Here is a 14,964-nt window from a genome sequence, read left to right as displayed (position 1 = left end):
ATGTTTTTTGAACGACCACCGTTTTTTCCTCTCTTGGGACATTTTCTGTTCTTTTGATTTCTTCTTTCCTGCCTACACCCCCATCAAAGACATTCCTAACAGGAATAATTCTGCACCTCTTAGAGTATGAAAGTTCATCTGTGATGCAATCTCTAATCAGATATGAAGCATTTAAGTTTCCCTCCCACATTTTCAATGAAAATGAGGAGGACAGCTTCAAAAGCAAAAACAAAAGAAGAAGAAAACTCAGAATGGTTTACAAAATAACTGTGTGACTTTGATAATTACAAATATTAATATATTACAGATGACATTTCAATCAGAGCTGTAAAAATTTACATAAATAAAATTAAGACTAAAGCAAAGAAATTATAATGGCAGAGGACTCCATTCCACTTTTCTACTGAGGAGGCATAATTAGGTAGGCTACCTGCTATTTTAAAATATATTTCCTATACTGAAGTTTCCATCCTTTCCTTTACAGTTGTATTTTCCAGACACACAATTTTCAATGTCAAAAAATCAGCCACAGATACTCTGTCCCAATTTCCCATTTCTTAACCCAGTATTTTTGCTGTGTAAAGTGTTAAATAAATCCTATTTTTGCTTGTTTTTTAACACAATGCAAATTTACCAATTATTGTTCTATTTCGGTTATGAATTAGAAAATACAAAGACTCTATGGATCCCTCCTTATAAATGTAGTCTACCGGACTAGTCAATACCATGCTTTTCTTTTGGGGAGAAGGGTGGAAGAAGGAAGGAAATATCCTTCTTACCCTTGCATATCTACTAACTCAATGTTTTTGGTAATGGTGTGCAATATGCTAAACATTTTTTCACCAGAGCAATTTAGAAAGGTGATAAATGAAAGCTGTGGGCTGACTTCTGTTACAATTTACAGACTCATGAAAGCTATTACTCGCTGCCACCACTCCAACAACAGCTTTTTTAATTTTTTTCTGACACATTTTCCCTCCTGTAACCTAAAGCAGGATCCAAATCAAAAAACAGACAGCACTGTAAACATATTTTATAGTAGTATATCCATGATGACTGAAAAAGATTCAACAAATGCCTGTCTGATGCAAGTGTGGTAGGTTTTTTCCTGGGCCAGGTTTTTGGCAGTGGGCAGGCTACAGGGGTGGCTTCTTTAAAAAAAGAGCTGCCAGAAGGTTCCCCTTTAGCTGAGAGGGCTAATATCAGTCAATTCTAAGATGGACCCACAGCTGATCAAGGCCTGGCCAACTAGTGACTGAGATAATATCTCTGTGAATAATGTATTTGAGAAGGGGAAGTTGCTGTGCAGTTGCTAAACAGCAGCAGCAACAGGGAGTGAGAATGTGAAAACATCTCCACAGACACCAAGGTCAGTGGAGAAGGAGGGGGAGGAGGGTTCTTAGGCTCTGGAAGAAAGATTCCCCTGTGACCTGTGATGAAGATCATGGTGAGGCAGCTGTCCTCCTGCAGTCCATGGAGATCCACAGTGAAGCAGAGATCCACGGTGAAGCAGAGATCCACCTGCAGCCTGTGAAAGACCCCACGTCAGAGCAGGTGAATGCCTGAAGGAAGCTGTGACTCTGTGGGAAGCTCATCCTGGAACAACTTCCTGGCAGGACCTGGGAGTCCATGGGAAGAGAGGAGCCCATGCCAGAGTAGTTTTGCTGTCAGGACTTGTGATACTCTGAGGGACCCACACTGGAGCAGTCAGTATCTGAAGGACTGTTCTCCCGGTTGATGACCCACACTGGGGCAAGGTATGAGGAGCTGCTCTTGTGGGAGGCCCCATGCTGGAGCAGTTTGTAAAGAACTGTAGCCCATGGGAAGGACCCACACTGGAGTAGTTCATGGAGGACTATATCTTGTGTGAGGGATCCCACACTATAGCAGTGAGAAGTGTGAGGAGGCCTCCTCCTGAGAAGAAGCAGCAGCAGAGTCTGTCTGTAATGAACTGACCACAACCCCCATCCCCCATCCCCTGCACTGCTGGGGGAGGAAGGAGAGTCCTGGGAAGAAGGAGGGGTGGGGAGAGGTGTTTTAAGATTCAGTTTTATTTCTCATCTCCCTGTTCTGATGGTTCATTAATAAATCAAACAGTTTCTTCTCAAGTTGAGTCTGTTTTGTCTGTGACGCTAATTGCTGAGTGATCTCCCTGTCCTTATCTCAACTCACAAGCCGTTTGTTAGATTTTTCTCTCTCCTGTCCAGTTTAGGAGTGGGAGTGATATTACAGCTTGGTGGGCACCTGGCACCCAGTCAGGTCTGAACCACTGCAGCAAGTATTCAGGTAGAAAACAAAAGTACATCTAATATTAGTGCCATTGTCAAGATTTTAATCCTGAAATACTATGTATGTCTTGAGAAGAACTACATTGGATTGCCATACTGGGATTGGGGTTTCTCTATCAGTGTCACACAACACAACTGTTTTCAGAGATTAATTTCATAAAATGCACTTAATGGCCTCAATTTTAACTAAGAGAAATGAAATTTTAAAAAAAAATAGAATTAATCTACTGTTGCAATATGTTCTCACACATAAAAAAGTAATAACAATCGTAGATGGAATGGAAATTAATTCAATAGACTCCCAACTTACTGAAACTGTCAGAAAACTGCAAAATGAAGGAAACATATTTAGCAATTTGGACATGAGTCTAAAAGGGCAACACAGGTCATTCAGAGTCAGTAAGTCTCCCATAAGAACATTGGCATCAGCAACCGTATTCCAGGGAATCACAAACCATATCTTGTGAACAATATTGAATTCCTCTAGGTACCAAAACACAGAAATTGAATTTGTGGGGACTGCACACCACAGAAAGTTTCCTATCATACTTTCTCCTCAACTATCAGCAGACAAACTAAAATACATAAAAAAAGTCATAAGAATCCAGACAGTACCAGCAAAGTTCAAGGCCATCCTAGGTGCTGCAGCATGGCTCTGGACTTACCAAACCACTTGAAAACAATTTATCCCGTATTTAGCTACAGTTAAATCTTTTTCTTAGTGTTTTACTTCAAGGAAAAATTTAGTACAAAAAGAGTAGTTCAGCAATGCATTTAAAAGCAGACAGAAATGTGTTACTGCACTCAAGTTCTTACTTATTAATACATTTAGATTTTGATCTGCCAGAACAATTAACAGAAATGTTATCCTATTAAAAAGCGAAAATCTGTAGACCTGAGCAGGTCCTGACAATTTCATACTAAATATGCCTGCTTCCCATATTCATTATGGGCACTTAATACCACGAGGCCCATTACAAGTCTTCGGAAAGCTTATTCAACACACGGAGTTGCTATTGTCACATACAGTGAGTCTACAGCGATCAAAAGAACCAAGAGTGAGCAGCACTATCTGGCAATACTGATGGCACCTCCAGATTTCCTTTATTACTATTATATACCTAAATATCCTTCAGCTAGATTTTTGGTTTTGAAGAAGTACAATACACATCTTTTCCAGGTTTGCAAGTAAGAAAAGACCCACAGGTCGATCAAATATTGACTTAAAATACCAATTTAAGCACACACACATAAAATAATTTTCTCTCTTTGAATTCCACATAGGATGATTGATTCAGTCAGGATGTCTGTGAGCAAATCTCTCCAAACAGCCTTTAACATATGCAAATGTTGTCTCAAAAGCATTCTGTAACACACAGAACCGCTGGATATCAAAGATGGTCTTAAGAATGATTTGTTATCCTGTGTACAAAACTGTGGATCGTGACAAAAGGCTCGGCTTATCGGTGTGTCAAAAGACTCGTTCTAATCTTAGAGCTCATGGGCTTATAACTAAAGTTCAGCAAGTGGGGACGTTTTTGCTGGTTAGGGATATGTTTTGTCCTGTGTCACCTGCTTTCTCTTTTGTATCCTCAAGAAACTGAACATTGAAATAAAAGAACTGCTGAAAGCTCTATTGTACTATGCTGTGTTTAGAGAGTAAGAAAGTTCACATACATTTAGGTACACAAGGTCTCTCTTTGACAAAATACAATGTTCTGTTGTTAAAATAGCTGCTTCTGCTAGAAAAGTTGTTCACTGAGAACAATGGTATTAATGATACCCTATTTTCATAAATATTTAAAATGTGAAAGATAGAAACTGAGACTCTTTGTTACAAGGTGCTCTCTCTGTCCTTGAGCTTTTCATACAATAGCACTGGAAAGTGCTTTCAGTAGAATCGGCTGCTCTCTGGATTGACCTCTCATGTTTACTATTCAGAAACCCTTCCACAACAAAGCGTACTCTTTCCAACCTACTGTCAAACCGCAGCACACTAACATTACTTATAGCACCATTTTCTACCACCAGTTCTCTTTTCTGCCCTCTATAAAAGTGATCATCTATGTTGCTAGTCCAGTTAAGCCACTCCTTTTTACTCATTTTCAGTTTTGCTCATCAGCTCACATCCCAGTGTTTAACAATACCTCTTGTCACATTTGTTTATGGAATGTCTGCACAAATAATTTTAGGAAACCACTTGTATATGAACGGATGCAGTCAAAGCTAAATTCACGTGACAGCTCTGCCTCAAGGCCCTAGCCTATGCTGTAGTCCAATGCAGGCTAACTCTGATTTAGAAGATGTATCAGAGCACTGTGCAAAAGCTAACAACTCCTGCTACTAATCACATGCTTAAGTCTTTTTCTGTTTCAAAGAACTGTATTTTCTACATTCACCTCATTGTCAGAAAGAAATAGCACTGGACTTGGAAACAGAAGCCTTAATTTTAGTCCTGTTTTGCTATTGACTGTGAACAAGCCAGGCTACTGATTCCCATCACATCATTTGTCTGCCTTATTCATTTACACTGTAAGCTCTGCAAGGCAGGGAATGCCTTTACAAACTGTTTGCAAAGAGCTTCTTCACACACGGGGATTTTGATTTCTCCAAGAAAGGGCACACCTGTAATAATATAATTCAGCTTCTATTATCAGGAGTACATTTCAAACTGTTGGCATAGAGCAAAATTGTGTATCAATAGAAGTCATGTATTTTGCTTGTAGAAGGCTTGCTAACAAATGCTGCGGTTCTTGGAGGCAAGGACAGCATTGTTCTAAGTAGTCATCTCCCATTACAGCACTTTAGTGTTCCTGATATGCAGCTACCTCCTGTTTATTCCTCTGTTACGCTTCTATTTTTCTTTCATCCTTTTGATTGCCGCAAGAAGATCTTACCACTGTTCTCATACACTCATGATAGCCTTCCAAAAGAACTCCTATTTTGGGTATATATTAATTAATTGCTTCTATTCATTCCAAAGTGAATTGTAATCAGCCAGGAACTCTTCATCATTCTCTGGAATACTTAGCACCCTTAGAGTGACACCATTTGCTGTGCTTTTAGGAAGCAGCTCATTGCTCTAATTCCTTCTTATGAGATCCAAATTTGCAGGTCTCATTCTTCATCCAGTCATTCTCAATCTTTCCTTATCATGGCTCTAATTTCATTGCTTGCCCCTTAGTCACTAGCTAAGATACCGATCTCCCCTGTGCACAGTTGAGTCAGTCTCTAATCTTTTTTCAAGGACAAAACACTTAACTGAGGAACCAAATTAAATGTCTCCACACATATTTCATTTCTATCCTTCCTACAACTTTTTGTGCTGTTGTTTTGTTGTTGATATCAAATTACTTACTTAAGATCTCAGTTTGGCACTTTCTTTCCTATAATAATTTCTCTTTTAATGTTTGTCCATTCCCGCTTCATTTCTTTTTCACAGGTTTCAGCTACCATAAAAGATTTTTCCTTCTCTCCAAACAGGAAAACAAATGCAGCTTTCACATTCCCAGTTAAATTTTGTATCAGCTGCCTGAGATCCTGAAGTAGCTGTCAAGCAAAAATCTAGTTGTTCTGTGAGCTGTGAAACCAGTAAAGTTTGCTATCCTGCAGTATTTCCTATATTCCTGCCACATGCTCCTGAAATTATCACAGCTTTTCCCATATCTGCTCTAATCTCATTACCTGTAATACTATCAGGTCTCCTTCCTGACCTCTAGCTTTTGCACAGTATCTTGGGCAAATAAGTTCAAAAGTAATTTTCAAAAAATGGAAAGGCAAAATTATCTTACTAGAAAGTGTATGTTACCATTAAAGCATCAGCTGAGTACATATCTATGTTGCATTTTTCTTATTCTGCATGCAAATCCATAGATCTAGAAAACAAGAGCTAGTTACTTTGCTCGTATGTGATGTTAACTCTGAAATCAAAGATGCAATATAAATGCCAGCAGTTCATATTTCACTAGTGTAGTGGGTTTGTGTGGCCAGGTTTTGGTAGTGGAGGGCTATAGTGGTAGCTTCTTCAAACTGCTCTCTGAAGAGTTGCCAGAAGCTTCTCCTGTATCTGATACAGCCAGTGCCAGTCAAGTCTAAGATGGACCAACTGCTGACCAAGGCTGAGCCAATTAGTGATGGAAGTAACGCCTCTGTGATTAAAATGTTTGATGATGCACAGAGGCAAAATTGGCGCAGCAGAAGGGAGTGAGAATGTGAGAAAAACATTTCTGCAGACACCAAAGCCAGTGGAGAAGGAGGGGCAGCAGATGGATAGGTACTGCAGGAGACATTCCCCTGTGATCTGTAGTGAAGACCTTGGTGAGGCAGGTTGTTCGGATGGTGGTCCATGGTGGAGCACAGATCCACCTGCAGCCTGTGGAGGACCCAACACTGGAGCAGTTGGATGCCCAAGGGATTTTGTGATCCTGTGGGAAGCCCACGTTGTAGCAAGATCTGGGCAGAACCTGGGAACCAGTGGAGAGAGGAGCACACGCTGAACCAGGTTTGCTGGAAGGACTTACGACACTGTGGGGGACCCACACTGAAGTAGTCAGTTCCTGAAGAACTCTCTCCCCCATGGACAAGACTCACAGTGAGACAGTTTGAGGAGAACTGTAACCCATGAGAAGGATCCACATTGGATAAGTTAATGGAGGACTGTCTCCTGTGTGAGGGACATCACACTGTAGCAGTGGGAAGTGTGAGGAGGCCTCTCCCTAAGAAGATGCAGTAGCAAAGAGCATCTGTGATGAACTGACCATAACCTCCCTTCCTTGTCTCCCTGCACCGCTGTAGGGGAGGAGGTAGAAACTTGGGAAGAAGGGAGGAGGGGGAGGAGGTGTTTTAAGGTTACATTTTTACTCCTCATTTGCCTACTCTGTTTTCATTGATGGTTAATAAATTAAACCAATTCTCCCCAGGTTGCGTCTGTTTTGCCCATGATGCTAAATGCTGAGCAATCTCCCTGTCCTTATCTTGACTCACAAAACTTAAGTTATAGTCCTCTCTCTCCTATCCAGTTTAGGAAGCAGAGTGATACAACGACTTGATGGGCACCTGGCACCCAGCCAGGGTTAAACCACCACAACTAGTACTCAAGTTTTACTAGCAGTTAGCTTCTTGTGCAAAAAGCCCCAAATTGCCTATCATAAGGACTCAAACACCTCAAATCTTCAACTAGTCTTGTGCTGACAAATTTCCTCGATGAATAAATACACAAACACAAATACATAATAGAAAAAAACCCTGCAAACACAGAAGAGGAGTAAAATACACTTAATTAAATATCAAAACTAAATCACAGTTGATACACCACTGACAATATTAATCATTGCAATATTTAAGACACTTAAATACAGAAATATGGATTATATCATCTGAAACAGCTGAGAAGTCAAAGCAATGACTCGAGGTCCAGTTCACTAAGTAACAAAAAGTCTTGAATACATATGGCAATTCTGACATTCCAATGGAATGGATGAAGTCATCAGCAGGCTTGTATATTTGGAAAGTAATTTTTAATTTACCCTGGCAACAGACTGTGTATTGTAGCTGACAACCAACTTGGTTTCAAGTGTAAAACTGGGCTCAAACTCTGTTTCATGCTGACATAAAATGGCAGTAATATCAAGGCCTGCAGCTCCCTGGAAATGCTAAGTGGTTCAGAAGCTTCTGACAGAACTACACAGAGACACAAATCTAGGAACTGGCAACTGACAACTTCTAAAATTCACTTTGAAAAAAAAATTATTACATTTCCATATATGTGCTTTCACACATAAGTGAAGCACATTGCCATTTATGCCGTGAATATACATATCACTGTTCACAGGTGATGCAACTGACAGCTCACATTTCTATGTCTTCCTTTGTGTGCTGAAACTATAAAAGCCTTTGAAAAACAATAAATATCATACTCAAGGAGAAACGGTGATAGGTCATCAAATACAGTAGTGACTTTCTGTACTCAGGCTCAGCAGCCATTCTCAGCACAGCAACACTTCAGAAATATGAGTGTCAATTAATCCAAAATAGTTCTGCCTGTGAGGGATCTTTTATATAATCACCTGTACTGCTGCAGATTTCATCTGCAGTTCTTTGATACCACTGCATAACAGCAATTTCATTAAAGCACTATTTGCAGTCTGGCAAAGGCCAGTAGGTTTCCCCAAGTTCCTCAAATGTCTTCAACACGTGTTCTTATGCTAAGTCCTGGCTATCTGAGTGAACGGCCAAATCCACACACAGGATAAACAGGAATATTTATAAAGAAACCGTGGCGGCACTGGTAATGGCAGCAAAGAAAACAGAAGGAAGTTGAACCTATCTTTCCAAGCACTTCTACTATTTCTGACAGATGAACACTCCTCTGCATTTATTGAAGATAACAGCTAGCAAACCCTCAGGAGCTGAAATTCAGCTACCTGTTTATAGTTGCTCTTTCATGCTCCCTGCTCCCCTCTTATACTTACACGTTTACGAGTTTGGTGGTTTGGAGCAGACTTCTGTGAGCTTTCTGATCTGGAACCACCCCTCCAGCAGCACACTCATAGCAGCACATGGAGCAGCAGCAGCAGCCCTGTAGCTATCCTCCAGGGGTCACAATTGGGTTACAAATTCTATAAAACGTGATGACTGTGCAACCTGATTTAGAGCAATTTATTCACATCCTTCTTCATTAAGATTCAAATGGAATAAGTAAGATAGAAATTGAACAGATACAGAAATTGTGCATGGCTTGCTTCTGTAGTCAGTAAACATTTATTCACTAGGCACAGTTCTCTCTCGTGCCTGCTCTCTCGTATTCTCTCTCTTCCCCTATCCTTCCTGCTTGCTGTTTTAATGCATAATTAAGAAGGTCAGAATTAATGAAGCAGTGTGGAGTAAAGTTCAAGGAATCCCCAGGCACTATTTCTTCTATTAGATCTCAGGCATGAATGTCAGATTGACAGCATTAGAGGCAGAGGCAGTGTAGCTGGCAACAGTCCAGAAGCGAAGCTACAAAGGGGATCTTACCTGCACTGTCAAGTCATTGCTGAGCTCCCTCCCTGCAAAAATCACCCGCAGCTGGTCAGCTGGAACTCCCTGTCGCTGGGCAACCACCTCCTTCAGCTGGAGGATGCTGGCATCCAAACCAATCTCCACCGGGAAGCCATGGCTGGAGTTGAACCTGACAAACACTGAACAAGAGCAAAACATCTTTTAAAGTGAGCATTTCTCATGACCTGTTTGTACTAGAGTGACTACAAGAGGCTTACTCTTCAATTTCAGAAAGCATGTACTATTTTCAGAGAAAAGGTATTAATACTGCATCAGACCATTTTGAAATCCATCACAGAATAGTTAGTGACCAATAAATATAAACCATGTGTTTCCCCTTGGCGGTGTTAGAAATCACAGAGAAAACTCAGAATCGAAAAACACACACCTAAGCAGCTGCCTAAAAGTGGCTGATAACTGGCACAATAGATTTCCACTAGCTTTAACAGGCATGGGGCACATATGCTTTCTGTGCCCCATCTGCTCTTCCCCATTGCATAGAAGAATGAAATGCAGGAAACTAAAGTATGCTTTAGAGACAAAATATACTAAATAATACGAGATAAAAACAATTCCTTGTTACACAGTAAAGCACAGTCATCGAAAGTGGCTTCCCACAGATATAATTCTATAGAAGATAATGATGGACAGAAAATCACACACTAGCAGAAATGTTTGGGAGTGTTGTATTAGAGTGTGGTCTCTTCAGAGTTCACTAAAATATCTGCAGTACATAACTCCTGCCAGAATCTACCTTCAGTTCAGAAAACCACTACTGCGCCTGTCCTGTCATTTTTAGAGCTGTGGCAACTGGTTTATACATCCAAGGAACTCTGGCAGACAAATTCAGAAGCTTCCTGCCATTCAGCTGGCAGAGCTATTTTTCATAAGGAGCCTTAAGGTGCTTGTTGAGCCCCTGGACTGGGGACCAACTAGAAGAACTGTGAAACAGGAGAAAAAACTTCATTACATCTATATAAATCACAGAGACTGTATAAGCAGCAGATGTGTCCCCAGTGGACCACTTCAACCAATAGCTCCAACGGCAAGAAGAAAAGGAATTAGAAAAACCCAATATAAAGCAAACAAAAAAAAATTTATATCAATTAGGTAGTGGGAACCTATAACCTGAATTGCTTAGGTATTGATTGTAACAACCAGTCATGTTAAAGATTTATTTCCCATTCCCACAGAAATGTTGTAGTTGAAGATGTTATTGTTTTGCATTTTCGATGACTGACAGAAGCATAAGCTCAAAAGTATTGATATAGTTTAAAAAAATATCTTTAAAATTGGATTTTTGTGATTTTTCAAAAGCAGTCTACCTGACCACTCCAAAGTTGTCAGACACTTTAAGAACATTTGAATATGGATGAGAAAACTTCCATTGTTTTGCTGAGCAATTAATATTGTAAATATTTCATACTTTCAATTCAGATTTGGCTAATCTGCAAGGGACAAGGCCACAGACCAATAAAGCACAACACAAAGTACCCTCTTCATGAACAAAAATGCAGTATAAGATTGCATGATGCAGTGTCAGGCAGGATGCAATATCTATGCCCCGCAGTGTGTTACACAGACTCTGGTAGCACATCTTATTACTGGCTTTCATTTCTATTTAAAGGTGTTCTGGAAATAACTAAACTGTGCAAGCTGTATATTCAAACTGTTCAGAAAAATCAGTTGAATTTCCGTATTATTTTGACTGTGGTTTGGAGAGTAAAGGAGGATTTATAAGACTAAAAGTAGTTCCAGGTAATAGGAACGGAACATTTCCCATCTTTCCAAGAACACTCATTCAATTATAAACATTATCTGGGTCAGTGGCAAAATATATAGTTAAATCAATTGAGAATATACTTTTTTAATATGCTAAGCTTTGACTACCTTCATATGTAATATTTGATACATTTATATAGATATGCTCACATACACATTTGTATGTATAAAATGTATACATGTGCATTTCCAAGGATTTCCTCATAACAAACAGGTAATCCTCTTTAGCCTTACAAAAGCCAATGCGATTGGGTTTGGAAACAAAAAAAAAGGTTAGGAAGTGCATTGACTCTACGAATCAACTGTGCTTGATAAAAGAAGCATAAACAAGTGCAATTTAAATTAATTATAAAGTAGTACTTATTTTGACAGTAGAAAATCCTCACTGAAAGCATAATTCATGTTTATCATTAAAAATCCCCATCTCTTCCCTAAAATAAGTTTATTTCAATTCCCTTCCAACAGGTATAGTATAGTCTCCTCCGAACGTGTACAAGGTACCAAAAATTTCAGTCTCACAATTGTAACCACAAGCAAACATGGGAAATGGGTGTATGAATGCAACATTTTGCACTCCACAGCAAAGAGTAAAACTACTCTCTCACAAGCCTGAGGAGCTAACTTTGAAAAATGCTAGCAAGCCAAACTTTGATTGCTGGAAAGTTCTAATCCACAAACATTTTGCTCTTAAATATATTTATTTAAAAAATACATTTATCTGCAATCCATCATTTTTTCATGTTAAAGATTAGAAGAGATCTTTTCTTACTTGCACAGAGCATAAAAAGTGTAAATACAAAACTCAAGCCTGTGGAATAAACCCAGAATTTCATTAATATTTCAAGCTGCCTTTTTAGGGGAAAAAAGTTATTATTTTATTTTTTGACATTTCATCTCAATAATCAAATAATCACTGTTACGGTGACACTCTTAACAGCTCATGTTTTTCAAGAGATCAGAAGTGAAGTTACACTGACATTGTGGACTTCTTTCAAAGAATACATACTTTGAAAATACTTATCATTTAAAGTTTGTCTGCTGTAAGTTAAATAAATACTGGCTTAATAGAAGAATACAAAATTTACCTGAGGCCTAAACTTTTGATGGAAATGCAAAAGTAATAATCAAGTTACTAAAATTCAGAAGTAGCCAAACTGACATGAAGAAAGGGTCAGCTCTCCTACTCCCACATCTGTAACGTGACAATTAAAACTTGTCTGATGGAAAGAAACTTTGTGAGACTTCATTGTCATGTAAAAAGAACATCTCTGTAGACATTACAAGGATCTGATTCCCATCGGGATCATGAGATACTTGGGTACTTTTGTAAATCTCTCTTGGTTATCTATCTGAATCCATTAAACTATTAAAATCTCATTCTTAAATCCACACATTTAAAGTACAGTACTGAGTAGGAAAAAAAGGTATAAATGAAAGAGTGAATTAAAAAAGCATATAAATATTTCATTATGACTTTCAGATATCTAAGATGTACATCTTCATGCAATAATTTCAGTTTTACATTTAACCAATTGGACAGTATTAATCTCTTGTTCAGAAGGATCAACAAGTGCTATGCAAGGGAATAATTTCTCCAAGCATGCACATACACAATAAGAACTTTTTTTGTTCCAGTATAATCACTCAAGTGGTGGAAATTGGCTTCTTGAAAAATCACAGTCTTACTCCTTTGGCATGCCACTTCTGTGAGCATGGCATAAGGAAAGTACTCAGTTCTGGGTATAAGGGCTGGAATTGTATTTGTCCTGAGCAACTCATATTCCCCTAGAAACTGATACGATGAAATCACAACACAGACAGTTGCAGGCTATGGAATGAGTTCAGGTGCAAAGACATAAGAGACTGTATAGACAGAAATTATAGTCTCCCATGCAGCAGTAGGTTAAAGCTGACTAAGCAGAATGTAACAAGTCTCCACTGACAGAGGCTAGCAATTTAGGGAAACAGAACTGACAAATAAAAATGTACCATTTCACCTATCCCTGCTGCTCTAATTGGACCAGAGAGGTGAGGCATACATAGAAGGAAATAATGAGTGGAATTAAAATCTTTGTTCCTAGTTGTGAGAAGTTTCGCTGTTTTGCCATTTCCATTTCAAATACCACATAAATGTTCTACATCACTTCATGGAAATTAATAATTCTTTATTCTTCCAGTCCTGTTGACTCAACTCCTCTATTTGGATTTTTTCTGCAACAGGAAAGCACTAACATAAATCCCAGAAAGGACTGTGTGCTGTGGTCATGAGAAAACACTGGTGTATCATGATAGAGGCAGCTCAGCATTTATTTAGACCAAAGGTTCCCAAGGAACTCAACTTCTTGGCTTTTAGCTGATTTGTGGTCAAGTAACTGTAATAAACTTCAGACTTCACCTCTGAAGTGACTTGTATTAGTAAATTTATGTACAATGAGCCATTTCAATCAAATGAACATGATATGGAAATGCCATAGTTCCCAAATAAAGTATTGTTATCCTGAAGATTTTGAGTTTCACAAAATGTACGATAAATAATTGTGCCCACTAGCAAAATGGAGTTAGATACAGTAGGATGAATAGCTTTTCACCATGTTAGTGAAAGGAATATAAGTAAAAGTAAGTGGAGAAGATTGTGACTAAAATTCTATGTCGTTTAAGACAGTACTGCTCCTGGACATCTGTTCATCCCTTACACAGGAGGTTGATATACATATAATCGGGATACTGAAAGAAATGTGTACATGCATCTCAGTCATGCCTGTTTACAATTTAGCATGTTTGTACAAACTCCATGGGAAATTTATGCAAATGCAGATCCAAACTAGTTAAACTCAGAGACAAATACGTGGAACAGGTGTGTAGGAAAAGTGCACCCCTGTCAGGATGACAACAGGCCATTTCTTCAGAGCCCTGGGATTCATCAGTCTTTCCTCTTTGGCAAGTCATACCAAAAGTGCCAAAGCTTCAACCTCCATTGTCATCAATTTGACAGGTTTTTAATTTCTAGACTGAGAAGATAAACATTGCACGACGGAGAAGCTTAGGCCCTCCTTGTGAACAAACTGTGAAGGCGCGGTCCCAATACATAGAACCAAACCAACTGAACTGTGCCAAGAATACAAAAAAAATTTTAGCTGTTTTTACATTGCTATATGTGGAACACAATTTTCCTTGTTAGTTTTGACATAAATTAGACAATTCTTTTTCTTCCTAAAGTAGTGAATCACACAATCCTGCTTCGCTGCACACCAAACAAAAGCTATAACCTACAATATATGATCTCTGACAAAAGAATGCACATATTTAAACTTTAATGCTTTATTACTGAGCATTTATATTGTGTTTGTGACAACTGCAACAGCTTTGAGTACTCTTTACTCCTCATTCTTCCTATGGTCAAAAAGAAGATAATCAAAGTTTAACTCAAGGATGGTGTGAAATATGTGAATCTTCTTTCATTTATAAAAGCCCTTTCCTTGGCAAGTTTCAATAAAGAGACCTTTGCAATGTGCATCCCTAAGACTGGGAAAAAAAGTCTTGTGACAGTACCTGTCTGTGGTCATCAGTTACTCTTTGTCTCAGCACATTACTTGAGAACACAGATCTTTTTAGCTCAAAAGACTACATCTATACTCTTTCACACTAGAAAGTATTATTCCTTCCTTTTCCGTTTTTCTAAGAAACTATGATTAATAATTTACCTAGTACAACTAATCAGTTTAGTGCAGATTAAAAACAGGAAAATGCACAGAAAGGATAAATAAAGGAAGGCAGAAATGGAGATAAAGTAAAATCCTTGTCACCTGCTAGAATACTGTGGAAATATTCTCTAAGGCCCTCTACTACAGCACAACTA

The 14,964-nt window shown here is 38.8% G+C and overlaps 1 protein-coding gene across 1 annotated transcript in view; it reads right to left on the bottom strand.

Annotated features, from left to right (window-relative positions):
• The window catches only part of PRKN (parkin RBR E3 ubiquitin protein ligase), a 710,202-nt gene that overhangs the window by 565,431 nt on the left and 129,807 nt on the right, over nt 1-14,964 (bottom strand). The window contains exon 2 of the mRNA XM_061990230.1: nt 9,303-9,466. Within this exon, the coding sequence (XP_061846214.1) occupies nt 9,303-9,466 (164 nt within the window). The remainder of the gene's footprint in view (nt 1-9,302; nt 9,467-14,964) is intronic.

The sequence above is a fragment of the Colius striatus genome, chromosome 2 (assembly GCF_028858725.1).
Source record: "Colius striatus isolate bColStr4 chromosome 2, bColStr4.1.hap1, whole genome shotgun sequence".
Classification (NCBI taxonomy): domain Eukaryota; kingdom Metazoa; phylum Chordata; class Aves; order Coliiformes; family Coliidae; genus Colius; species Colius striatus.
Note: the sequence above shows the minus strand (reverse complement) of the source record. Positions and strands in the feature narration are given on the sequence as shown.